General features: G+C 41.2%; 2 protein-coding genes and 1 long non-coding RNA gene across 4 annotated transcripts in view; 1 reads left to right on the forward strand and 2 right to left on the reverse strand.

Annotated features, from left to right (window-relative positions):
- LOC111264196 (uncharacterized) overlaps positions 1-27,570 on the reverse strand; it is a 149,833-nt gene that overhangs the window by 47,682 nt on the left and 74,581 nt on the right. The window lies entirely within an intron of this gene.
- LOC111264197 (cuticle protein 16.8) lies at positions 7,841-9,384 on the forward strand. Its single transcript, XM_022839882.2, has one exon. It carries the CDS (start codon positions 7,969-7,971, stop codon positions 8,461-8,463), a length of 495 nt encoding a protein of 164 aa, XP_022695617.1. The 5' UTR covers positions 7,841-7,968; the 3' UTR covers positions 8,464-9,384.
- Positions 20,271-25,897, reverse strand: LOC147752980 (uncharacterized). The gene is made up of 2 exons (XR_015312605.1): positions 23,878-25,897; positions 20,271-20,554 (listed from the first exon to the last, which is right to left on the reverse strand). It is a non-coding gene; the product is annotated as an uncharacterized LOC147752980 (long non-coding RNA).

Consider the following 27,570-nt stretch of genomic DNA (forward strand, 5'->3'; position numbering starts at 1 on the left):
GATGGTGGTGCCAATCTACCGGTTTAATAGGATTCGGCTGAGAGAAAGTAAGAAGCAAAAAGCCTTGTCCGAAAACACGGACAAGAAAGAACGTTTCGAACATATTCTAGGCCGTGAATTTGTTTAACTCATAAAGAATTATTGTTTGTTAATAAATTACTAGCGTAGTGTGTGATGCTTCATTATCACTAACGGCCATTGTGCTATACGGTGATGGACCAAGAATTTATGTTGTTCCGAGGGCGAATTTTGCGATTTGGCACTTGTCTAAGAGTAGTGACGTATAGTTTTGATTTTTATGAATGGCATTGTATTGATCTGAAAGACATACACGTGATGGACAATCGCCGTTCAAATCACGAACGTCATAGATGGCCTTGAATACGTATACGATGTTTAAAGGAGAACGTGACTATAGGTAGTTTGTGAAATAAACATCTTTTCGAAATTACGCCTCTCAAACTGTGGTTGAAATGGAGGGAAACGATATAGGCAGGTCTGTGAATACCTAAGGTACAATCTATTTGTTTCTGTTAGGATAACACAAAACACAATATGTCCTCGCATTGCACATACATTAGACAGACTAGTAGTTTCTGACGAGATTTTGTGCCGTGAAAAAGTTTGCTCTGGAGGCAGATTGCTTGCCGCTATCTATCTCCAAGAACAGAATACGTGTTCATGCAACGTACACGGGGCAAAATACGAAGCGCTCAATTAATAAGAAGGACAGATTAGTTTTTTTTTTTTTTTTACTATTACGTTGTACGCATTGTTACTAACACTAATCGGCTGGCGTATGGCGGCAATGCAACAGAATTCGTTAGTCAACGAAGACTCAATTATGGCGCTCTCCATTTAATTATAACGCCCGGCAATCAGGACAATTGACCTCCTGCACTAGAAATATTTGTCCTTACGCATCCATGTTATGAATGTGAAAAAGCTCACGCACGTATTCAGGGGCCGCATGATGCGTTCATACGTCAGCATATCATTTGAATTAGTTTTCGTTGGGCCTGTATGCCTTTCCCTCCGTTCCGCGATAACCCGACAGTAAGTAGTATTGTTCTTATGACTTCGTTCAGTGACTACAATGAACAGGAAAATACTTGATACGAGCCAATTTTCCTAATTGTCTTAGATGACGCACAGGCTTCATACCGCTGTAGCACGTATTATAGGTCTGGGGAGAAAAAGCGCCGCCATTATTCTAGCATGCGCTTTTTAACACCAACAGCTAAATTAACTGGCAGCGAGGCCCGCTGACTGGTGCTTCAGTGCGTCATTTCAACCGCGGTGTCCGTCGGCTGATGAGAATTATCACGTACCTCGTTGAGATGGTTAAAGATGGAGGGAAACAGCAAACAAGCACAAAAAGATAAACTAAAGGAGCAGTGAATTCTTGCCTTATCTTCCCATCAGCCCCTTCGCCCCCCACCCGTTAATGTTTACTTTAGTGGGTACTTGCTTACTACAATAAAATAGATAGATTGTCGTTCTTTATCACTCGCGTGCCCGTACATTCGATAAATTGTACAATTGAGGGACTCCTATGAGCGCGTAATTGTTCAGGATCTGATGTTGCTGCTGCGGTAGCCCAATATCAATTCGAAGACGACGTCAGTGGAAAGGGACTACTAAACAGCCTTGGGGATCTAATTATGAAGCGTTTGTTAAACGCAATGTTGTGAAAAGATTTCATAACCTGAACATAATCGACTTCCTCGGTCCATAAAAACTGATAGGAGTAACAGTGGGGTGATATAATTAATAATTTAATAGGGGCACTTGTCTGCGTCTACTGTCTGCTGTAGAAAACAATCTGTGGCAGATGACGACCTAATGACAGGTCCAGAGTATGCTGGCTTATTGCTTAAAATAGACGGTGATATACTCTCTGTCGACGCTAGAGGTTAATTCGTTGTAGAACGGGAGAGCGTTCCCAAGAAAAATCGCTTCTAGATCAATGTTTATGTGTTTCTCAATAGCACTGGTCTGTTGTGGGCAATTAAAATTGAAAGATGCATTTTTTATACATTCGACCATAATCATACAGACTGGTTGAATCTTATACCGTCCGGTACTTTTTGCACCGTGGATGATGCATATATGTAGAAACAAAAGCTGAATATCTACGCGGAGAAGTCTAGCTATCTATTTGTTATCGCTGTTAGTATCGAATCGAGGCCCAATCATTCAACGACAATGGACGGAAAAGTCAAAGGGAAAACGTCTACGGCTTAGTAACTGAACGTAGGAGTTTATAAACGTTGAAAAACACTGCGTATCAGCAAATGCACATAGCGTTGAAATCGATCTTACATATGTACAGTACAAAATGCAGGGTTTATTCCTATTGTTACGCTGCCATTCGATAGAATCTTTGGTGCAGTAAATTTAATTGCTTAATTTTAGTAATATTTTTTTTATTGTTAAAAAATTTAAATCTTATTTCAGCAAATTTATAAAACCGAACCATGTTTATCTCGGATTTGAATTTGTTACTCAGGTCGATGGATCATGCACTAGCCATAGCTGGCAATTAGTTCAAGTTTCCTTTGCTAGCATTTACTGTAAATATCGTAATCAATTGCGATGATTATCAGTTGATCAGCAGAACGTTGATGATAGGGGGCAGTTTAAAACAACTACGAATGGTATAACTTTTTTCACATGACTAAAATATTCAACAGTATGACAGGACCCAGATAACTGTAAACAAGACAGCTCCGGGTTATATTATGCTACAAGGATTCCAACAACTGTTGAGGACGTCGACGGCGCACGGGCCCCCGGACAGATCCAAGAAAATGAAAACAACAACAATACCTCGAACAGTCCAAAGTTGAAAATGATCAACATTACTAGGTGGTTTTAATTATTTGTCTTCGAGCACTAGTATGTCTGTGTTATTACCTTAGCGACGGCTATTAGTGGCCCGCCATATTGTCGACGCGTTGGATTGTACAGTGGCGGATCTTCAGCCGGCGCTTCAGAACTCACTTTGAATTTTGCCTATCTCGCATTAAGCGAAATTAACTAGTATACCTGTATGTATGTGCGTGCGTTTACGTACGTTTCTGTGCTATTGTGTCTATTCGACGTATTTAGCGGATGATGAGCGGTGATGAGTGAGCGTAACACGTTGATTCATTTGGCGAACGCGAGTACGAAGCAACGCAAGCGGCGGCCTCGTCCACCAAACGGCAATGACAAAATAGTGTCCGAATAAACGCTTTCGCAGATAGAACACGGACGCTGCGCGCCGATCCATGAATCATGAGCCATTCTTGTTTGCTTGGCCGTTGCCACGTCTAGGAAAATTGTTCAGCGAGACGTTTGTGATAAGAAACTAGTTGCCATCCACAATGGTAACTGTTTCATGTAAATTGAACGAGAAGTTACTGTGTGTGCTTATTCAACTCGGTACTTTAGTTCTAATCATTTTCTTGTACTGTATAATGTATCATATGATTAACGATATAAGCAAAACTACCGACAGTGCTAAATCAAACGATAATAAAAAACGTAGTTAATTTTCATCTAAATATGACGAAAAATCACCGCAGAGCTCGACAAAGACTTCTTGGACTTGTTACGACCATTCTGTGCCTTTCTACACGAAAACTCGTTAAATTTCTTAGAAAAGTCCTTACGCCGGATAGTAGTATATATATCTATTTCCGTAGCATAAAGTTCTTACAACAAGTAGTTGGACACAATTTTATTATTAATCAATTGTTATAAGTTCCCGCGCGAACGTCCAACTGCAGTACCGCTCAGATCTAACCAATCTGCTGTGTGCCCGATCGCGATGCGAAACAAAGTACGCATTGCAAGTGTTCTAGGCGATTGGCGCCGCAGTACTTTCACTAATCTGAATTTTAGTTTACCAGTAACTTCGATCGACGTACAATTAGAGACGTATCCAGATTTACAAGTTTATCGACGATGATAGACATAAGTTGCATCTAGTGCCGAATGCTATGTCTACGCTATCGGCGGGGTCGAGGATAGCTCTAACGTCTGAGTCATCACGGTTGATACGTTCGCCCATTTAATGACACTATATATGGTCTATGCAGTTTTGTCCACCCACACCAGTTCCACGAAAGCCACAATACGAGGTTTCGAACGCGCAACCGACCACCTTTTTGCCTCTTCATTTCCTTCGGACAGAAGCAAGGGGCATCAAGCAGCGTGTAGCAGTCAAGATTCGGTATTTTCTTCGATGACTGTACATCCAAATGCGTGTTACGCCGCTGATAAAACGGGCTACCGCGATACGTGGAGGAGGTAATTACTCCATGTACAACCGCGCGCACACACGTATACGGTCACGTAAACACAGTCAAACATGGACACTTTCAAGGTCTTATATGTTTTCCCGTTCAATGGTTGTACTATTCGTGTTATGCGTGCATCAAGCATTAAATATAGTTTATTTTTTGGCTCAGCCCATGGGCTCAAAGTTCGGCAGAGCCATATTTTCCACATGAACAACATTTTCAGGCTTCCTGTTCATCTCCTCCAGGGACTTTACGATTTGGTTATAGGGAGATTATGATTCTCATACAACTGTTGTGTACTAGAGAAGCTATTAATACTCGGTTGCGGTCATTAATTAGACGCTGTATATCTAGCTTAGCTATTTCATGGATACAACCAGCCTTTCGTCGCATATAATACTCTACGAACAGCACTATTTGGACAAAGTGGACGATCGCCCCATTGACCTTTAATGTGGAGGGCACGGTGGGAGTAGTGTGTATGTGCGAGGAAGCTAGCCTCGTAATACCGAGAAAACATGGCATGCTGAACAAGGCTCAATGAAACTCGGCTGGTTGTCTGGTGTCCGCTTGCCGGGCCATTTTTCCGCCGTCTTTGCTAGGACATGCGTTTGGCTTTGGTCTGGGGCCGATTGAGTATGTTTCAACGTCAGTGAGCATAAGGTCTAATAACCGTAAGACTGCCCTTAGCCAAAGGCGCCTGCCTGCCTTTACGATGACTGACCCGCCATCGATGTGTTTATGTGTTTGTGTATCTTACAATGCATTTTTCTGTCGAATGATTAACTACGTCAACATTGTTCTCAATGAATGTATCTATTACAAGGAAAATCACAGCTATGTCTTTCAAGTAACATGCATGTCCTCTACTGGATGCAAGTAGTTCAAGAGCACGTATCGTATTGATTGTATCTTTTATTTAAAATAATATTTATAGCTTGAAGATACTAGGAAGTAATTGTCACAAATCTTACGGAATGGGCATTTTTCGTTAAACGTTTCGATCCTTTTGGCTTTGGAGGCACCCACGCTGTGGCGAAACAGCACGCGACTAAAAAAATGACCATAAACGTAACACAGATTTTAAGACATCAACAATAGTGGATTGCAAGCAAATTACTATTTTAGCTAGCATTCGACAGTTTTACGCGAGCTATTCACAAAATATGACTATGATACCCCGGATTTCCGGATTCAAGCGCTCAAATATGGTGACAATTCTGAAATGCTACCCTGTTATCTTCAAACACCGTTCAGATAAAGTCGATTACGCCCATGGGTCATTTAATGTTTACAACGACGTTTTTTTTTATGTCGCGGTGTGACTTGTAAATCTTTTGTTATCTCCGGACAATAACCTTCCCGCCAGATCGGAAAATCAAGTTAAATCATCGATGACGTCACTATTTCCAACAAAAAATTATCTCAATGAATTGTTTAAAATCGTGTTTTCCATTTCATACGTAGAGGGCACTTTTCTCTTCTGTTATTTGGCCAAAGTATATAGAAACGTACTTGCTGAGTTTAATCAGTACACTGTGATGCCTCGGCCACTATCCATAGCCCCGACAGATTCATCATTCTTTAGACGGTTTTATAGCCAGTGACGGTGACTTCGCAAAGACTCATTCGTCATCGCACCACAATTCAGAAACTAACTACTTAGGAGGCAGCAAACGGGATAAATAGACCTGCATCCGCATCGTAGTGAAAACAACAATGTACTAACGGCAGAAGGCCACATCACAGTGCGTATCGCCCTGCTACTCAGTAGAAACCTAAACAGAGTCCCGAGAAATGATAGATCGGCTAGTAGGTAACGTGCTGAATAAGTACTTAAGGACAAGAGCGTTGCGAAGTAGAGATGGGAAAAGCCAAGGGAACTTTGTCGATTCGGCTGGGATCTTTCTAGAGGTATCAGCTATTCGGCAATAAATTTTACTTCAACGCATGAAGTACTGGACTAGCCTACGACAGTTTGTCCTGGTTCGATGTAGTGGCCTGGTGATTATTTACGACAGGTGGGGGACTCGACGAGCTATGCCTCTAAGAGGATAAACCTCCCTGAAAAGGTTGAGCCAAGCCTGATATGTTGCTTTGTTCCCTCTCTAGCTCTTTAGCGTTGATGAGAAATGTATCGCGATTGTATTCGTCCCGAGTCTTTATACCACTTTGAGTATATCAGAGAAGGTATCGGAGGTCATAGCAGACGCAGAGACGTCATAGTCCGTGCCTGTAATGAGCGTGACATTTTCAACTTTGATGCTCAATCCTAACATTAGCAGTATTTCGCTATTTTCAACAATGAATAGTCTTTTCTATCCTATCTTGGCTTATTTAATGTAATTGTTTACTGCGTATCATAATAGAAGATTATTCTCGAGTTAGTTGTACGAGCAGTAATTACATTATTTGGCAATCATTCATAGAATACCCGCATCTCTTGCACATATATGTAATGTAAGGATTATTCACGGTAAGTTATCAGCTTCGATAGCAACGCTGTCGCTCTCACCTAATACGTAATTGCACTCCTAATCTATAGCGTCATCGAATCAAAAACATACGCTGCAGCGTTCTCTGCGGTTCGGGGGCCGTTTGTGCCGCTTCTGTACCCTTTTTGTATGCATCATGTCGTAAGGTGGCATCTGTGTGGTGTTTGTTCTTCGTATGTTGAACCCGGCCATGTCTCTGTCTGTGTGTGTTTTTGTGATGTATATGCCAACCATTATGAGAGCAGCGTGCTCCGGGATCACGACGCCGCGATGCGTCACAGCCATCAGCCCCACAGCGTCAATGATGATGATGTTACTGGTAGTCCCGTAATTTGGGCAAGTTGTATCGCGACAGTGCAACAGCCGCTGACCACGGCGGTAAGCGATGACGCTAGCGATGAACCGTCACCGAACATAGGGTGAGAGGGTAATCGTTTTTGAGGCTCGTTTTCTTTTCGGTCGGTATCACTCAGCATAGCATAGGCTCACACAAGTAGCTGTGCTAACTCCGTGTGCCCTTCCTTGCGCGAAAGCATTCGCGCAGCTAGCGCGTCCCCCACTACATGGGGGGAATATACTGCTGCTGTGGCTATTGGTGCCACCAGCGCATCACCATCTCAGACGACCACAACGACAACAGCGGCGACATCTCCTTGACATTGCAAGGGGCTCTAAGTAGTTGTAACGTTAGCGTCGGTGATTGTGATAGTGTTATTATATATGTATGCGGAGCTCTTTTTGTGTATTTTTACGTGTCTTCGTTTGTGTGTGTGTGTGTGTGTGTGTGTGTGAGTGACTGCCTCTTGGTTTGTCAGAGTTGTGTGAGAGTTAGTTTGCGATTCAGCTTTTCGCCTTTGCTGTTATAGATGGATGGACTGAGCCGTTGTTGTTGTTGTTGGCGGCGGCGTCGGTGGCTGCCAGGGGGACTAGTTGTTGCCGCCAGGTGGCCGTTGGATAGCCATCAGGGCAGACGTTAAGTCTTGACAATGGACAACACCCCTCACCCTTCCTACCGCGGTGGTCCCTCGCCGTCGAATGATCACTATAAAGGCGGGCAGTGCTAATTTAACGCACATCATTTGAGTGTGTTCGGTGTGATTGCGTACCCGGATCAACTTTCGGATCGTCATCATCGATCTTGAGCTCGTTCTCAAGCTCCCTGTATTCACAAATACAATAAAATGAAGTGCTTCACAGTGTTCGTCGTTGTTGCTGTCGCAGCCGCCGCTGCACAGCACACCGAAGAAAAGTACGGGCCACCCGAACCATATGCCTATTCGTATGCTACTGAAGACGCGGAGGGTTCGTCGTCGGCTGAACAGTCAACTGATGCCTCGGGCCGTGTGACGGGTAAGTACACCATCTCACTGGCCGATGGACGCACCCGCACAGTAACCTACTGGGCTGACGAAACCGGTTTCCATGCCGACGTTGTGACGAACGAACTCGGAACTGAATCGAAGAATCCTGCCGATGTTACAATCCAGTCCTCGGCACCGACTGGTCCCGAAGCTGCTCTAGCCGCCGAGCCCCAACGCGTCAAGGCTAAGGCCTCTTACGCTGCACCTATTTACGCGCCTGCCCCAGCGGCTTATGCTGCACCGGTTGCGTATACCGCCCCAGAGCCAGTTCACTATGCGCCCGTGCACGCACGTTACTACAAGAGACGAGCTTAAATTCGACGGCGATGTTCTTGTGCCCCCTTATCCCATGCATACTGCTTTCTCTTGCAAAAGACCAAACTAGTTCGGTTTAAAATAGTCTCCTACTGACTGAACAGTCTCCGTTTACTGCTCTACAACAATAACAACATTATACTTCAGCAGAGGACAATGTACTGCGTATTACCGATCGCGCACGCGTGTTTTCCATGTGTTCTAGGCTCTTCCTGAGATTTCGGTGTTGTCTCCCACGCCACAAACGATGCAAGGCTGAGCCGTGAACACGTAACATTTGGATCGTACAACTATGGCTATCACTGCTGCTACTGCTTCTTCTGAACGAATGACCGGACAACTAAGTTATATATATATATATATATATACATATATATGTAATACGTGACCTGCTGATGCGTTTTGGAAAGTAATGTTTCGTCAGGGGGCACCAAATGATCAATTAATCTTTTAGTGTTGATCAGGATTTCAAACATTCGACCCCGTACTTCGAGATACACCTTCGTATATCCCCATATATCTTCGAGGCTCCAGACACTCTTCTACTCCCTGAACTCATGTCTGTATAGAAACCAAATACAGAATAGCACCCCCCCCCCCCCCACTCCCGGCTCTTCGTTTAGTTAGCCGTTCGATATATTTAAAGTAAGCCTTACACGGACTCTGCTTTTGTGCTTGTGACCATACTTCAACGAATACGATCATAGGTGTTGTTGCGTCTCATGAGTTCAACTTGCCTCAGCGACATCGATAGTTGGATTACGGAGCTAACTATGATTTGAGAATAATTAGCAGACCCTGTCGAACGCGGAACATCTGGTCACTTGACGTGGAAGACGATGTTGTGTGGGCTGTATTAAAACGAATAGAAAAGAAAAACAAAGTATATTCATTAAAAGTAATTTATTACTTCTAAAATAATAGTGTTGTTATTTCTTGTTTACTTGAGTATTTCATGAAAGAGACAATGGACTTGCGAAAATGCGAGCTGATAGTATCTTCGATTAATACCGTTTCGCTTCTCTAGTTGAGCAACTGGAAAGGACCAAAGCAGCGAAAGGTTCAGCCTTTCGTTCTTTGTGCCTACTGCACTTATTTTTATACAAACTGCTTTCAGTCTCTCCACCTGATACCTAAACGCTTTTTTAAACTGTCACAATCCTTCGAAAGTTATCAACGAACAATAGAGTGCACAACTTACTTTGCCCACTTCTCGTTGGTTGTCTGAAAATGTTGTTTTGTAACAGTAGCAGTGGAAACGAGTCACTGAGCACTGAAATCAACCCCTTCATTCACGCCGAAACAACTGGGTTTACAATAAAATCAAGAATAACTACTGAGACGGCAGTTAATCAACTGCAAGCGGATGCATGCGCATTAGAAATTCCTGCCATCTGTATTGCCACCCAACCGCTATATCCGAGAGAATACTAATGTATGTACATATGTAGTAAACCTGCCCTGTACGTAGGAGACACAATAAAAGTAATCCTGTCGTTTTTTTTCCTTACAACACAGTGCAAGAAGAGAAACGATGAAATTAGTGACGATAATAGAGCGAAATGATGACCACATGTCTTTAAACGTAAAAACGTAGCTAACAGTTGTGTGTTTAGCGGTTTTAAGACGCTCTAGTTTGGCAATCCTCGTGTCGCTTTGTTCTACTGGGCATCATCGTGCGACTAAAGACGAACAATACCATCGGCAGTAAAAAGTGTTACGCTATGGGATTAGTAAAGCTGGCAGTGCGTGGTCCTTATAGGATTTCAGAAAAAAAAAAAACAACAGAAAGGGTGCAGGGTGTATGCACGTTATTGATGAAAACTTATGTTGCGTGACATTACGATCGACGAGTAGTAAATTGGGTGGTCTTGAGTTATTATTTGTTTCTTTTTCGGCTGTTGCCAATGTTATTATCATTCAATTACCAATAATCCTATGACCTTCCCTTCGGATCCATCATCCCTTTGTAACCGCCAGCAGCAAGCGTAAATCGTAAGAAACATCGCGTCCGTATGTCGTGTCGACCTCCCTAGGAGTGAAGGACGAATTACGTTTCCTTTCTGAGCCAGGTCCAAGATCGGCCGATTATTATTTCACGCAAAGTACGCACATTCATAAGTTGTGCTTGTTCTTGTTATTGCTGTTCCGATTATTGTTGTCCGTGTTGTATGCAAGAAGAAAATCTTATGGGACCGTCAGCATAATTTATTGATCATAAACTTCCTTTTTGATCCTTTTCTGTTTACTTCCCCCAGACAGTACAAGGAGATGTTTTATTGTGCATAAACGCAGTTGTGTCGATAAGGAAAAATGTCTATAAGGGGGCATGCCTGTCCGATTAAAAAATGTTAGTTTTTACTAAATTTAACAACACCCTCTGAGAAATAATGGCAGGGAATGTTGCTCGTTTGTCTCTGTCTGAAGTAACTATAGCTGGTGTACCTAGTTCTCAACGAAAGTAAATGACGGCGGATAATTAGCTACAGTCGGAGGTAGCGGTGTGCTATGGGTTTACACGAAAGACTGGGCAACTTAGCTTTTTTCCGTGGTCTCCCCCCGCCCGTCCGCCCCCCCCCCCCTAACTTCGTTGGCGTGTTCTCGAGGCTCGAGTTAAGTGCTTGTACTGACACGTGCTTTTTGAGATTGTAGCTATTAACAACTACAGCCAGGGGGAAAAGTGCAGGATAATATGGGCCTTGATCCAACAATAATAACAAGAACTAAACTAACTAATGGCTATAACGAAGGGTGCATCTTGATTGTGAGATATTCCGATAACATTAGCAAACAAACGACTTCTAATTACCGTATCGACAACATAAGCGCTTGACTACTTGCAACGACGTTTGCAACAAAAATAATAAGATAGATTTAAGAGAGTAAATAATGATAATAATAATTCACTTTACGAGCAAATCTGTAAATCCGCATTCAATTGCATGTCCCGACCCGTATCAGAATTAGAAACTTTTAGATTCCAGATAGCTGGCTCGTAAAACCCTTCATCTTCATCAGTCTACGAACAATAATTAATGTCTGTGATTGATAAAGACATAATACTTCGTTTCATCTAAATTTCCAAATGTTAGATACATTGTTGGCTGCATTGACGGTTAGGTCGGTTCGAATCTACGTCACATGACAAGAAGATAACAAGATCACTTTGATTGTTTGAGGGAACGTTTCAGTTGTTGTGAAACCTTTACACTGGAATACTGAACGCGCCGATTTGACATAACGTTTCTTTCCATTTTGGTCCCATGCATCATTAAATATTTTGCGTCGCCATTCTAAACATGGTAAATAGATGAAGAATCGATGTAATATTACAATAGTGACAGAAGGTCTGCCCTAAAGTTCGCGTCCTTGTGTTCTGGGGCTGTGTTTGATTCTGTTTCCATCGTCGTGGAAACAGAATCAAACACATTTTTTTGTCGTGTTCTGCGATACAATAATAAGCCTTTGTACCTTTAGGCAAGAGAGGCCACTGAAAATAAATACAAGAAGACCATAACCTATGCCATTTCGTTCTGTAAGGGTACGCAGCCATTCATCGCGGCTAACGCACTAGCTCTGGAACACAAAATCATTGTTGACATGCTCAGTGCATCCGACTTCGATGTTATTTATTGTTCTGTTGCTCTGCGAAAGCTATTACATAGGAGGATTTGAAAATTATCTATTATTATTACGTTTTTCAGTTTCGGAAACATTCTAAAATGGGCATGGTGCAGTTTACGTATCGGCATTAGCATAATTGATTTTTTTGGAAACATCATGATTTTCCTCTCGTTCCTGTGCGGACAATTTTTTTTTCCACCTCTGTCACTGCATTGACAGTTTGTAAGGTATGGACGCTAGGTCTCCGAACTATATAAAAAAATCGGGTGCAAATAAATTGTTATACAGTGTAACATAAATTTCAACTATTTTCGTTGTAGCAATAATTTATGAGCAAATTTGCAGATTCAAGGCAGTATCAATTAGCATGTTCCCGACTACATTAAAAACGAAGACCCATGTGATGTCATGTTTTGGCGCAACCGCCTACCTCATCCTGCCGTCGAACAACAATAAAACGACAATGTTGCAAATAAAATTTGATCTCCAGACAATTTCACTGAAATTTTTGGCAACGATATTTCTGTCTCGTATTGTTTACGCCTTGATATAACGAACCCAATTCGTTTGTTGCCCCAGGGAGTCCAGTTTTGATTCGAACCTCTTTGAATTTACATGATTACAAGCCATATCCGTACGTTATCCAAATATAAATAGTGGCATAGATAAAAAAAAAAAAAAGAAAAAAAGCTGTACTTACATTTTAAAAAATGCAATTTTCCACAAAGTTCCCTGTGAATCGTTCCAGTGACCTACCTGTGATTTACGAGCCTAGTTGTTCTAAGTAGTTTCTAAAACTAAACAAAAACACGAGGCAGTTCGAACCATATATATGTATACCTGTCTCGTCAATATCTCATGTGGCTAAAAAAAATTGTTTACGCTGTGGGGCACCCAAGTGTCTTAAAGTACAAACAAGGCCGTGTTGACGAGATGGTAGAATTTTACATTCGGGCATCGATACAAATATCATGTTGTTGTCAAGCCATTTTGATGGTGTGGCATCATTTGAGGGTTAGAGTCGTTCTTTCTCATCATGATTAGCACGAGAGGGATATAAAGTTTCAGATTATCCGAATGTAGCTTATGAGGGTGCCAAAAACTGAGCTGTTCAACCGTGCTACATATGTAGAGGCAATTCATATAAGCGAGTCTGTAGCCTTTGTTCCGGTACTTTCTCAAGGACTGATTTTATCCAAGGATGACATTTAACGAATTCAGATTCTGCTGTATTTTGGGCTTTGGTGGTTCAGATTAATTGCTATATCCTCATTGTCCTGCTACACGCATCGGTCCATTGTTTCGTGGAAGCTCTTGTAAACCCCTATACTTCTTGCATTCTACCGTAACGCACTTGTCTCTCGTACATACACGTTCTTACTCGCCACATTCATTATTTGATCTTGTTAGTTATAAAAACGTCCCTAATATTTCTTTAGATAGACATAATTTTGCCGATAATTGATATTCAGCTTATTATTACTGCCATAAATGCCACGTTGATGAGCTTAGTATTGCGGACATCGTGCATTTAGCACACCTTTATGTGGTGAATAGAGTGAATAGTGTTACCGCTGCGTAATACTGAAAAATAGAACCAATCAGTCTGTCAATTGTGTAACTGTATTAAAGTAAAAGCTTCATACAGAAGTTTCACAAGTCGAAAATAGGAGTCTTTCTTACATTATGCAATATATTGAAGCAGATGCAGTAAACGTTAAATGACCAATCGCCTTTATGCTGCATAAAAACAGCTGACTCGCTCTCGTGTTATATATGTATCCTACTAAACTTTTTAATAATGTGCACTCAGCATGTTTTAGGTTCGCTTAAACTTTAAAAACGAATAGCTAATCCCTATCTAATTTGTTTAAATTTTAAGTTATAATAATGTGGTAGATATACTTTTTTCGGGAGGATGTCTTATTAAAAATTTACGATCTTCAGGCTTTTTAAAGGTCGTCCACAACTAAATTCCTAGGCTAATCAATCAATTACTTAACGTCAACCTACCGCTGTTGATCTGTGCTATAATGCTACTTATCTAGCTAATATTTCTCCTGGGTTATTGCAATATCCGATTCTCTACTCTTCATCAGAATCTCCGAAAAACTCCAACGTTCAAAGTGACTCTAATATTTTCTAGAATAAAAAAACTATATTCGGCAACACCTAATAAAGCCGCAGGCTACTTAAAAAAATAGTATTTTATCAATTTCAATAAATTAAGTCAATAAGTTGCACAGCATCAACCCAACGGTTCTAATCGAAAAGTATCGTAAAATGCTGTGAAAAAAAGTTGTGCAGAAGAGCAGTTTTCCAACGGCTTGCAAACAAAGAACGCTAAGTTCCCAGGCAGTTTTGTTAGTATTTGCCATAGTATCTTGTAAAAACAAAGCATTCTTTCTATCCAGGATACACGCTTCTTTCGATCCTACCGATGCATGCTGCCATGATCTCCCACAACCATAATTTTGCCATTGCACAATGTGTTAGGTTGGCTTCTCTAAGGTCTGCGCGTCCAAAATGGCTTGCCTTCTATCACATATGAAATCGTGACCTCTACTTTTCAGTCAAGTCAGTTTTACTCGATCATCTGCTATTCGCATGGTCTAATGGCTGGCAGATCGTTGAAGTTCATCCCTTGTCAAATGCCAGATCAGTACACCTCGGACGTTGTACCCCACGTCACGGAAAACGTAAAGAAGAGGCTTGCATACCGACGGCGGACAATTCAAGCAGGACAATGAGGTAACAGGGTAAGAGGAAAATGAGAAAAGGATTGATTGCTGGAGCTTGTCCTTAGCGTTGTCTGGATGTGCTAATCAAGCGAAGAGCCAAAAACTCGAGGCACTTGCCAGCATTTAGAGTCAGCTCCTGGGGCAGCAGTTAAATGCGCAAGGAAAGTAGATAATACACAGGAACGCTTTTCCAAATATTAGTGGGCTTCTCTCTAAGGAAACGTTCTGATTTAGGCTATTAGGGTAGTTCATGGTATTTGTTGGGTCGTATCATAACGGACCATTTTCTAGAACACATGTTACAAGGAATTCACACTTGTTAGAGTTACCTCTGCTGTAACACATCAAGACGCTAGTTCCAATATTTTTTCATGAGATACTAGTCCGTAGTATTTGATTCTAAAACACGAGAATACACGATGAATATGTGGATGCGAATGCGTTAAATTTTGTTGAAACGTTGAAATGAAGCGCGACAATAGCATACTGAATGAAAGAGCGAATAGGTATGACCTTTTTAACCCGTACGAATCGTTTCCGCCAATAGAAAAGATTAATTAGTGATCTTAACAATGATTGTTGAATAAAGGGAGATTTCATAAGCTCAACGTTCTTATAAATTTCCACGAAAAATTACTTTCATTTTTAAACATGATATAATTACTCTTGCCTTATTACTTTTTGATATGAAAGGCAGGAGGTTTATCTTTGTACAAAGCTTATTTACATCAGTAAAGCTGCAATTATTGAGCATCGTGGAAAAGAATAACATTTGCTTTCAGTTTCAATTAAAAGCCGCTTGTTTTCCGGCAGCAACCTTTGATTCAGGCCTCGAATTAGTCCTTTGAATGGGTTCATCCTGCTAGGATTTCTCTAACGATACTCGCTGACGTTTTTTTTTGTAACAGCGCGCTGTGCCATTGTCCATAAGCTGATCTTCTTCCTGATAATGGAAAAATAAGATCACGTCCTGGCTCTATAAGAATCAACCAAGCAACTAAAAGGTTAGCTAGGCGACGAAATGGGTACGACAGCATGACGTCTGAGCAAGATTAATGCAGTATAACGTATTTATCGTAATAAATTGGTGCTAACGCGAGGTCATATATCTTGACTGCAGTACAACATATGCTTCATTTCTTTTATCCCACATTTGAAGGGATCAGGAACCTAGGTTATGACACTACTACTATTATACGCATGTCAAACTCAAAGATTAAACCGAGAAAGCTTTATCTTATCACGTTACAATTACAAATGACTAGGCATTATTTGGATGCCAGCAACCCTAAGAAAGTTCATTATCGAAGCTCCTCTCTTCGTACCTATCGCTACTTTTTATCACAACAGTATTCATTACAAATGAATTGCCAATGGGACACACGGTCCTTTTGCGTCCTACTAATGTTCTACTCAAATGTCGTATCCGACAAACTGTTCCTGTAAATGGCAGAACGACAACAGAAATTATCATTGTGAACATCACTCGTTCCCGATCTATGCTTAGGCGGATCTTAAAGTTCGCTTTTCTAAAGCAAGATTCGGTTATCGAAAGAACAACTTCCACAACTGTACGCCCATAACCCTGCCTATTTTCACGCCAAGAGAAGCTATTTCGCAAGAAGGCTAATTTCCATCATTTCTTAGATAGTTTATATTGCCGCAAGCTATGCGGGATGAAGCCGTAATGCACGTGTCGCCATCGCTCTGTATACGCCGTTCGTTACAGGCTCGGTAAATGCCTACCTCGAACCGGGAATAGATGCTGCACTGTAACGGTGCACGACAAAACGTTAGCAGAAAGTAGTTTATTTTGAACTAGCACGTGTCACAAACTCGTCCTTATTGACGAGCGTCGCATTCGAAGACAGCCCGCTAATGCTGTGCGTCCTAACTTCAGGAGGCGTACTTGTACGGAAACTACTGTTATTTATGCGAACGTACTATTGAAGCTTTATATATATATATATATATATATATATATATATATATATATATATACGTGAAGCTTTACCATATATATTCATGTCAATGCAATAGCACCTAATATAGACGAATGATTCATGGCCATTATCGGCTAATAGCAATTAGAAATAGCACAACTGCCAGCGGTAAGCGGGTCAATTTTGAAAGAAAAACAAGTATTCTATATTTCCGCTATCTACTTGATCATGAGATCGCTTTTTGCTCTACAGGTACCGCTTCGTTTGTTGGGTAATGTGATAGTCTTTGCCCTGTTTTCCACTCACAACTGGTGAAACCTTCGTTACATATACAACATTCACGACACATGTATGTTATTTCGTGTTGACAACGAATCGATCCTATATTGTAGAGCAAATGAAAGAAGGAAATTATTTACTTGAGAACGGAAAAGCAGGAAAACCGCTTTGGCAAAGTATCGAAATTTTTTTACGCATTTTACGCACAGATCTACATAGTAAATGAGGCCATTTTAAGATACTACACAACGCTTCCTTTTCCGCTGTACGTTACATTCTGTACGGTACTTATTATAGCCAAGCTTACGATCGAAATTCGTTCATCATTAGAGTATAATTTTTGCTCGTTCATATTTGAATGTTCTTCTGTCATGTTTGAACGATTCTGCATACGAGTTAATTTTATTGATTGAATTGTTGCTTGACGTGCTTGCACGTATAATAAGGATGTGGACGTCTTGCGAAAAGCAACAACAAACATTTATTAAAGATAATTCAGTAGCAGTAACTAAAGATAATTAAAGTATTACCCTGTCCTTTTTGCAGCGTTGCATCAGTCCCGTTGATGCATCGTAGGAATGGTCGCTGTCGACTATGACTTTCGTCAATCAGCGAAATGCTTCGTACAATCTCTAGCATCGATTAGCGATGCTCATCACTCGACGTTACGTGACTCTCGCCGACGGCGCATGCCACACAAGAACAAAGAACGCCATTCTAACATTCAAGTTGCTTTGTAGGCCGGCGTACGGTAGGTACCGATAACGGATCCGAATAGGTTGCCCGCCACAGGTAGTAGCTCATTCACGCAAGTATTCGAAGGTGCTAGATGGCTTCAGCCAAATTCTGAAAAACTCAAACGTTTATTTTCCGCAAAAATTCATAGTATCCTACACGGATAATAAAGTCAACCATAGTTTTCGGCAGAAAAATCAAAGGAACGTCTTAGATACAAGTGGTTCTATATTTGGCATATGTTATTGACTTGAATAGAGTCAGTTCCAACGACATATTTGATATGTGACCTGAGCACAGGTCGGTATATTTCATTTTATCTTTGTAACCTCATAGTTTTTTTATCAATGCGCAGATATTGGCCTCGTGATCGAACGTGGCTCCCGACACTGATGAAGGAAAGAATTTTACTATTCTAGTTCCATCGATACTTGTTTCTACTTGAGAAACTTGACATTTATTCGACTTCAATGAAGTGGTCTAAAATGTTCCGCGAGAGCGATTCAATTGCAATTGGTAAAATCGCACGAAAAATTCATACCTGGCGCGCTTTTTCTGCGGGTCTATTTTTCAGTTGTGTCGTCCATGAAAATCATCATTGTCATCTATTTTCTTTTTAAATTGCAGACGATATCTGCAGTACATAGATTTTAGCACTTACTGGGTGTGGTCAACATATGTTACCTAGAACTCTTAGACTTTGCCTTTCGTGTTGCACCAATATCAAACTGGAGTTTAAACCAACAGTTTCATTGCGAACCTTTACGCTAAAAGGTGTAGTTTTTAAAACAACGCCCCCAAATCTGTACTCGTACAAACTGAATCTCGGGTCACAGAAGTTAATTATTTAGAAATTGAAAAACAATGCGCTGTCTGCAAATGGAGGAAGGGAGAGAAGCACTTTCCACCGTCTCTCTTCGTTGTAAATCTGAGAGACACAGACAACAACTAAATACTATAATGACGTTGTGTGAGATTTTCCGTCTTTCGTCAGGTATCCTTTTCCCCAGACAAAGCTACTAGCCCAACATTAGTTTATGACGACCCACAACTAGATCCGGTCGCATTGATAAAATCGTTTATAAAATAAATCTGTATACGTTTTAGATGGCTTTGAAAATGAATTTATGTAATTGGACACTACTTTTCTTTATCTCAGGCATTTTTGTTGTTGCTGCTGCTGCTGCTGCTGCTGTTGTCGTTGTTAATACAGTACAGCTACGATTTCTACAAGACCCAAGTTACGATAATGGGAAACTCCTTAAATTGCTAACTATTGTATTAGAGGTTGTAAACGTAAAGTTCATTCAATAAGGAAATGATTCAATCAGGCTGTAGTCGTATTGGGCGCCGGTAGATGGAGTTGCTGGCTAGAATGACTGATCAAAGCCGACCGTTAATGATATCTTTAACATTAAATGGCATATTCCTACAGGTTACAGTAATATAGATATTACTGCACGTGTAATATTGGGGATCGAAAAAAAAAAACGAACACGATCTAAGGGACATGTGTAGGAAATTCCAACAGGTCTGACAGGCATTGTCGCACCTTCCAGGAGTTTGGTCGAGCAGACACCGGGCCGACTATGCATAATTTCCTTCGATAATGACTATACTCCCAACCATTACTTGTTAAAAAGTTGGTTAGGAAATACCGGTTAGGGTAGCTTTTTTCGTTTATGCGCTACTATAATATTAAGGGCCATAAAGTTAAACAAAGCTCCACAAACTATGATGGTGATGATTTTTGTTATTTAGTGCCCAATACTTAAATTTTGGACGAAATGCTGAAAATCATCAAGTTCTATCAGATCCAGTTAAAAAAGACAAATAGTTTGACTAATCTAATTACAAAAGCGGATAATTGAAAGTTGGATGGACGAGTGCACGTTTGAGAATATCCCTTATGGGCTCAAATCACTTAAAACGATGTTCTGACGGGAATATTTGACTGACTTTTTATAACTTACCTCGAGAACTGCTCTCTGTGAGATGAGAAAGTCGCCAGAGATCTTTCCCGCCTATCGTTATCGTTGGTTACTTTAATCATCGCACGAATTTACTAAAAGTTCTCTCGCTTGCCGCCTACTACTCAATCTGGAACTTCCTAGCTTGTACACACTCTACTTAATGAAGTTCTCAAGCGTGTAAGATGGCAATTGGATAATTTGGCGCTAAAAGAACAGGTGAGATGTAAATTACGTCATGCTATACTATACGTTGTCAGAAATACGACGCCATAGGTAAGGCAACTACACGTACTTGCTTTGTATTGTACCATCATTGTTCTCATCACTATCATAAACAAAAGGATCTTTCTATTATACTACTTATATCATTACTGTCGCACGCTTTAATCGTATCGATTTGTTTTCAACGTAGATAAATAAATTACTTCAGTGGACGCGAAAACGATTAATGATGGCTTCCATAATAATATTTCGTATTTTTAGAAAAAAAAAGAAAAACAGCACATAATTCACCTTTTATTTCCATGACAAAATTTATTTTGATCCCAAACTCAGTTGTTTCCATCTGTTGAATCGTGATTTTGGCGAGTACCCTGAAAGCACTAACTCAGTTGCCAGGTGAGGTGCTATCGTTTTTTGCCTGTGCCTATAGCCATTCTACCCTTGCTTATCCACTAAAATAGTGTCCACGAGTTCAAAACGTAGTAACATTATTTGCTTGTTTGCCTTCGTTCAAAATCAGTCTCGCGGATCCCATTGCCAAGGCGGCCGGCAACGGCGGCTGAATGAGGCGCACCTGCAGTGAACAGGGCAAGTTAAACGCGACCTTTTATCGACTTTTTCCTATCATGCCCGCGCTTTGATCCATAGCTGATGTGATAGCCTATGGTAATAATAATAATGACTGTAACTCTGAGAGTGGCTGTTTGACTTCTCTTGTTTTTACTATCGTTGTTATTGTCGCTGAATATTAGATAATCCTGTGACCGATAGCCGTACAGAGCCGGCTATTCGTACAGCAGTCGGCGGCATGATCAACAAAGGACAGACAACACGAACCCCACCGAGTCACGCTGGTTGCGTTGTTAAATAAGTTCCTAACGTTGTAGTGTCTCACGGAGCCCATAGCGTCTCACGCTCGTTGTCACCATTTGCCGGCTATATGATTTATAGTGTTAAGCCTCACCGTTACTGCAAAGTAAAAGCAGACGGAACTTCTCATTGCATCAGAATCGGCAGGGGTTCACTGTAGTGGCATTATGGAGCTCTGGCGATATGTTGGGTATTAGACGGCGCTTAACTGAATGGTTATTATACATAGCATCGTAGAGATTGCTACCGGGAGCACCAATTTATCAGCTCGATTTATAGCGCGCTCAGTAACACAACCTGCTATTATAAACGAGTATAATTAACTAGCCAATAATCTTCAAACTAACGAATTTTAGAAGGATGATCTCAAAATTGATTTAGTTTAATCCGTATGCTGCTAGACAACAAGGATGATATGTCGTCAATGAGGACACAAATGGGGCTTTAAAATAGTTGTCTTCTGCCAAATAGATACCGTTTGGATACTGTGTATCGTATTCTTTTTAATCATAGTTTTTGCTGTTTTCATATAAATGGTGTGAGCTTTTCCAATATTTCACCGACCTGTGTAATATTTGCGTATATTTTGAAAAATGCACTAAGGCGACGTCTCACCTGAAATCTCGTCAGAAGCTTGGCGAACAAACGCTTGTTTCTCTAATGGCCGTTACTGGGGTCCATGACCTTCGAAGCAAGCTTGAACTAAAATATAATCATTTTCGGATAGAGGCCTCCTGAGCGAAAAGTCTACAATCGAGCAATGAGTGCCGTTCTGAGTGCCCTTAAAATGGCCAAGCAGGCTTATGTCAAAGATGTACCATCATTTTCAAAAGCTGTATATAGTTCTAAGGTTGTCTACTGGATTGGTCTTCTAAATTATTAACGAGTCTGCCAGTAGTAAATGTCAGCAGGAGCGACCTAGCCGCAATTGAAACATCTGCTACGTTTTCCAAGGACATGCAGTAGACAACTTGATTTATACGGATGAACCCAGAGTCGAAAGGAATACCTCTCCTTAAAGTTCCAAGTGAATTCAGCGATGTCCGTTAAATCTGGCGGATCGTTTAATGGCATTCGTACTCCCCGCGCTTACATATACATAGAGAGTTTGCTGCAATCGTTCAAGCAGCTGGTGAAAGGCCGGAAAAAGGTGTTCGACATAAGCGTCGAAATACAATCCCGATTAGATCTTTTGTCCTACCGTTTTTAGTTGTACGCGTGCTATACTCTGACCTCTAACCAGAATTAGAGTAAGTCTTCAACGCTCCGAGCAATTAAAGCGAAGCAAAATGAAGAAATCGAAGTATTTTTCTTGGTAGTAGCTCAAACTGTCTAGCGATGAGTCGCCCAACAAGCTGGAGTGTTACACTGCGCATGATGTTTAATGAAAAAAGACGGACGCAGCAGTATCCTGCATCCGACACACGTCTAGCACTAACTGTTACGGGGAGTCACGTTAGAACATCTTTAGTTTCTACATATAGGAAGATTTATGCAATTGTGTAGCCGCAGAAAAAGCTATTATTACATTAGCACGAAATCAAAACAACAACAACAATAACTCAAGGATCTGAAAAGCCTATTCTGACCATGCAGAGTCGCTTGAATGCTATTAGGCGTTTCTACCTTGTACTTTAGGCGTGCTAAATAGAAAAGTGACTGTGGGTTAGAAGCAGCGATGCGGGACGTAAAAACTCGAAACACAGAGGTTAGAAACCCTACTCAAAGAGTTATGATATTTTGTTTTTCTAGAAAAATGAAGACGGTGGTCGATGAGCAAGCTAAGCCGGTTGGTGATGCGGTGGCCACAAAAAATATTTGGGAAGCAACAGCTAAAGAAAACAATTTGATAAACTGGTACTTTCGAAACGATCCATACTGGTAACGACACATACGTCGGCCTCGATGTAAACTAGCCAGTGCTCAAATTACTGTTTATTATATTTGCTTAATCAAGTCCTAGCTATCAGTATCTTCTTGAAATGGCGAATGATTAGAACGGTGACGTCCAGTAACGTTTGCCACCATTTCGAAGGGTTGGCTGGAACTTCTCAGTCACCCCTTGGCCTTAAATGAATTATACATTCCAAAACAAATCCTATGATACTTCGTCATTTCATCGTAGATTTTCGTCACGATGCCCCATAAGTCGATTGTAAATGATGGCCCTTTTTTTATAAATTGATCCCGGAACCCTGATTTATTCATTGCACGCTTCCAGCAATCGAGCATGATAAATAATAATATTAAATGTAGTATTTTCAAACAGCCATTCAGTTCCAAAGCTTTTTTCAAAGCAATTCTACTAGCACGGAGAGATGATTGAAGTAATTAAAGACGAGCCATTAAAAATCATAGGACTAGTGGCGTTTCGTCTACAATGTATACCGTCGTATGAAAATGAGAATGGATTTGAGTCTTTGAGCAAGCGTAGAACAATAAGCGTGTACTGGAAATATATCAGCTCCATTGTGAAGATGACGGCTAGTTGCTAAACTATAAATTATCTATAACCGAACTCAACACAACTTAGTTTCAAGTTGCTTGAAGCTATCTGTTATTGTTGATTGGTTAGGAGGGTAGAGATCCAGCGTATTAAGAAACTGCTAATCCAATAGTTATTACCGTCCTAGTTGTCAGGCCGGCATATATCGGCCCGAATCGGACAGACGCCGAATGAATCAGGGAAGATGGAGTTTGTGCTACCTCAAATTTGGCCGTTATAGAAAAATGGGTTACATTGTAGCTTCTGCAGCATAACATGCGCCATCTATAAACTTCATCACTTGTCAAAACACCTAATAATTATCTATAGATGAATGTACGCGTAAAGAGGAATTTTATGCGCGCTTTCTAATTATAGACAATGTTTCTTTTTATTGAAAATAAGGAACATAGCAGATTAGTATTGGTTGGCAGCCATAGCAGTTTCGTTGATAATACGCGAGACTATAATTATAGCTCTATTCGATCTAATTGCACAATTTCGTTTTTTAATGGCATTTTTTTTTAGTGACGCTTACTTACTTATTTGTTTCGCAGCCTGGCAATTAGACTATTTCCACGACGAGCCTTGTCGACATCGGTCAGTAAGCATTTTGCGTTGTTTAGAGATGTTATACGTTACGGTCACGATTTCGCCAAACGCACCACCAGGTAACTGATGGAGGCGACCGCAGTAGCATTCAACAACCATACCATAACACTTCTGGATCAATAATACTAAGGAGAGAAAAATACGCCTGTGTTTATAAGGCTCTATTACAATGTATCTATCATTACCGAACTGTCCTTCGGCATTTTCATAGTGGTTCTTCAACAGTAGACGTTCGAGCATGCACTGCATTCATAGAAAATTTGAATAACCCTCACCCGTGACAGTACACTCCAGTACGGAAGGACGCACAAGTACGCGTTCGACACGATAAACGTGACCAGTTAGCAACGTATCGCAGTGCCAACATGACGAGTTGAAAGGCCAGACAATTGAGTAACAATCAATCAGAGAAAAGAGAGGCAAACGGCTGCTTTTATAGGAAAAAGGCCGTGTTTTTTCAAAGGAAATGCTCACATCAGCCGCAATACAGTGTAGTGGTAAAGGTGGTGCTATCGGCGATGACGCCTTTGGCGAGCTCCCGACCACCCCCCACATTTTAAACGACCGATCTGTGAGTATCCTTCCCCTCCTTTCCCTTTATTATTCAAATCTGCTTTCTAGTGGTAAAGCATGCTTCGGCCACGTGGAAGGTTAGTCTTTTTTCTGACCTATCACTTAGCGCTTGACAGCCGTCTAGCAATGATGTGAAAAAACCCAGGACGCTTTTTGGCCCGGGGACATTTGCTGGTGTTATAGTGTGCCTTTTTATCCCGTATAGACGCGATGCTTATGAAACAAGCGGGAAGCTAGCGTAATCAAATAATGAATACAGAACTGCTCACAACAAGAGCGGCAGTGGTTCTAGCTCAGTCAGGCTAAATTTCTTCCTAGGGATCGCGTGGTGTCACTCCCGAGAGTATCATAAACGGAGACAGGGAAAGGTTGAAGTATTCCACAATACATTTTGCGTAAACTACAGTACATGTACGTTGTCGAATGTTAAAGAGAGCCAAATAAATGTAACAACGTAGCAACCAATACGAGCAGGAAGGGAAAAGCGCACTCGAATGAATTGATTAAACCGAAATTGTTCTACTACAGTACGATATAAAATTCCGCAAGCTAAGCCAGAACCTAAGCTTAAAGTGTGTACTGTTTATAAAATTTCAAATAAAAAATGCTTTGCCTATAATTGCTTGGTGGGCAATCATGATGATGGGCACGCCCATACTTATGATACACCGATGAAGAAAGCTGTATAAACTATGTCTTCAAAAAGCAGTTGATAATTGGAGAGCGTCCAAAAACAGCATGCAACGTTGCAAGCCATTATTTTCAAATAGATACTTGATTAGTAAATAACCGCTTTGAAACAGCTTGTGCTTTTAAAACATCAGTGTATTGTTCTTATAATGCATAATGCGATGTACTTTGTCTAGGGATCAACAGTGGCCTTATCTTTATGTGTGTATAGGTGCTGCGAGAGTCCTGATACCTTGCGAAATCAGAAAGGCGCTAGGATTCCGGGTGGAATAAGCGAAAGGCTCCGTTCGCTCACTTTTCATTCACATTCAGGCTTGAGGGGAAGGGGGCTTGTTTGCCTTTGCAAAGAGCGGAGTTCGACTTCCCCGTGCTGGCTCAACTGACCCGTCGTGCACCTTGCCTATAATCGACCAGCCACTTTTACAGTGGCAACTGGAGTCCGTGATAGAGATGCTGGTGGTGCTACTGCAAATTTTGGAGTGGTACTCCGCCATTTTAGAAGGTGTGTCTGCTTCTCTTCGGGCAAAGAGGGAAGCGACCAATAACGGTGACAGCATAATCGGCTACCTGAGGTCGGTCCGGCGAGTTCAGGACAGAAGAAACTACGATAACGTAATATGCGCTCAAATGACTGCATTTTCCTACGTAGTTGGTGTGCGTCAGATTGGGTGTGCCCTGTAGGCACTAAGGGATAAGGGTTGGTAGTTAGCTCGAGGACAGCTTACGGTCTCTACATTGTTGGCAAACCCCTTTTTTTCATTGACTATTGATATCATTACTAAGATGATTTCTTTCGGTGTTAATGAAGACAACAGCTAAAGCTAAACAGGTTCTTCTGAAGCTCTCAGAATGCAATGAACGTAGAAAGGTTCTGGTGGTGCACAATAGCTACGAGGAACACCTGATGGGGGATTCTTTGCGCGTGCCGCAATTCTCTGGAGACCGGTCGAGCAGTTGCGCCGGTACGCTTCAAGGGAAACGTATGGGATCTAGCATCGCACGTATTTAAGGGGCCGGACTTTCCAGTAATACATGTGTATGCGGATGTAATGAGAAAAGATTTAGTCTATAGACTAGATAATGTCTTGATTGTGTCGTGCCATCGGATTACCACCATTCATGTCAGGATTTACGAATGAGGTATATGTCTTACAGGTACTCTCAATAACCCTATAAAAGCTGGCTAGGTTACATTAACGATTCGTGTCCATGACCATGACAGGGTAAAGTAACGATCTCTATAAAATGTACAAAAAGACGAGCAATAATGGTGTCTTAAATCGACGAACTCTTCTAGTTGTTCGGAATGCCATAAAAAAATTTTTAATTTTTTGAATCTAGAAGACCAAATAGGCTTAACTGTAGTATCAGATACTGCATGGCGGGCGTCCCACTGCAAAATGTGCAGACTCCAATTACTAAGAATTGGTTCTTTTTTTAAGATGCGGAACAACTGAGTATTCATTCTATCGACTTCATGTTTAGGTACCGTCAAATACAAAAAATTCTTGTTAAACTGGCGAATAGAATTCATAATGGTGCTACTGAGTATTTACAGACCATGTTAGTAAGCGATTAGCGAATCTTGGCTTAGCGTTCCAAATCCAAAGCTGAGGCGTTATCCTATAGTCTTTCAAATATCTTTCATCTAGAGGTTTCGTGTCAACTGTAAATAAATTGTATTCAATTATTTAGTTTTGCTTCGCATAGTGCTGTTATAATAGATAGGGCAGATGAGTTCTAGACCGTGGGTTGGGCGCGGTCATATTTTCGATCTACTGCTTCGGCAAATTCCAACACGTTTCTCTATTGAAAAAGCTTGTTCGTTCAGTCTCTCAGCCTTTGTTTCATTTTTCGTGCTTTGATTTAAATCAGTTTGTATGAGTGATATCATGCAGTACCTGGTGTTCAGCGTAACACTAACCTTGCACTCGGCCGCTCGAGGCTTTGTTTTGCAGGACACGTTCTCTCCAGTAGCCCGCACAGCCTTACCATATGATAAATTTCACTACTTATCACGCTAGACAATCTATGGAACGGGTTTCACACGAAAGAGGTAGGGAAAATCTACTTTTGGACGCGGATTTGCTGCCTCCAGTGGTATATTCTTCGTTTCCTTTCAAACTGTGCCAGTCGCCGTTGATAGCATTCGTTAATTCATATGAGCCTGCTCACGATGTGGCCAGTTCCGTTCACCCGGTTCGTGGGATTGCCACAGATTCTTCGCTCTGGTCGGTTTTATCGCAGTCTTCATTGCGGCGTGGGCCTTCGCCTCGCAGCTACGATAGCAGACGTGCGAATTTCATCTGATTTTTGCGCTCTTCCTGCCCTTGTCGCTCCATCAGAGTCAACTAAGCTGA

The sequence above is a fragment of the Varroa jacobsoni genome, unplaced genomic scaffold, assembly GCF_002532875.2.
Source record: "Varroa jacobsoni isolate VJ856 unplaced genomic scaffold, vjacob_1.0 scaffold_831, whole genome shotgun sequence".
Lineage (NCBI taxonomy): Eukaryota > Metazoa > Arthropoda > Arachnida > Mesostigmata > Varroidae > Varroa > Varroa jacobsoni.

Excerpts from the sequence above, each read along its gene's own strand:
- LOC111264197 (XM_022839882.2), top strand. The coding sequence starts at position 7,969 with ATGAAGTGCTTCACAGTGTTCGTCGTTGTTGCTGTCGCAGCCGCCGCT.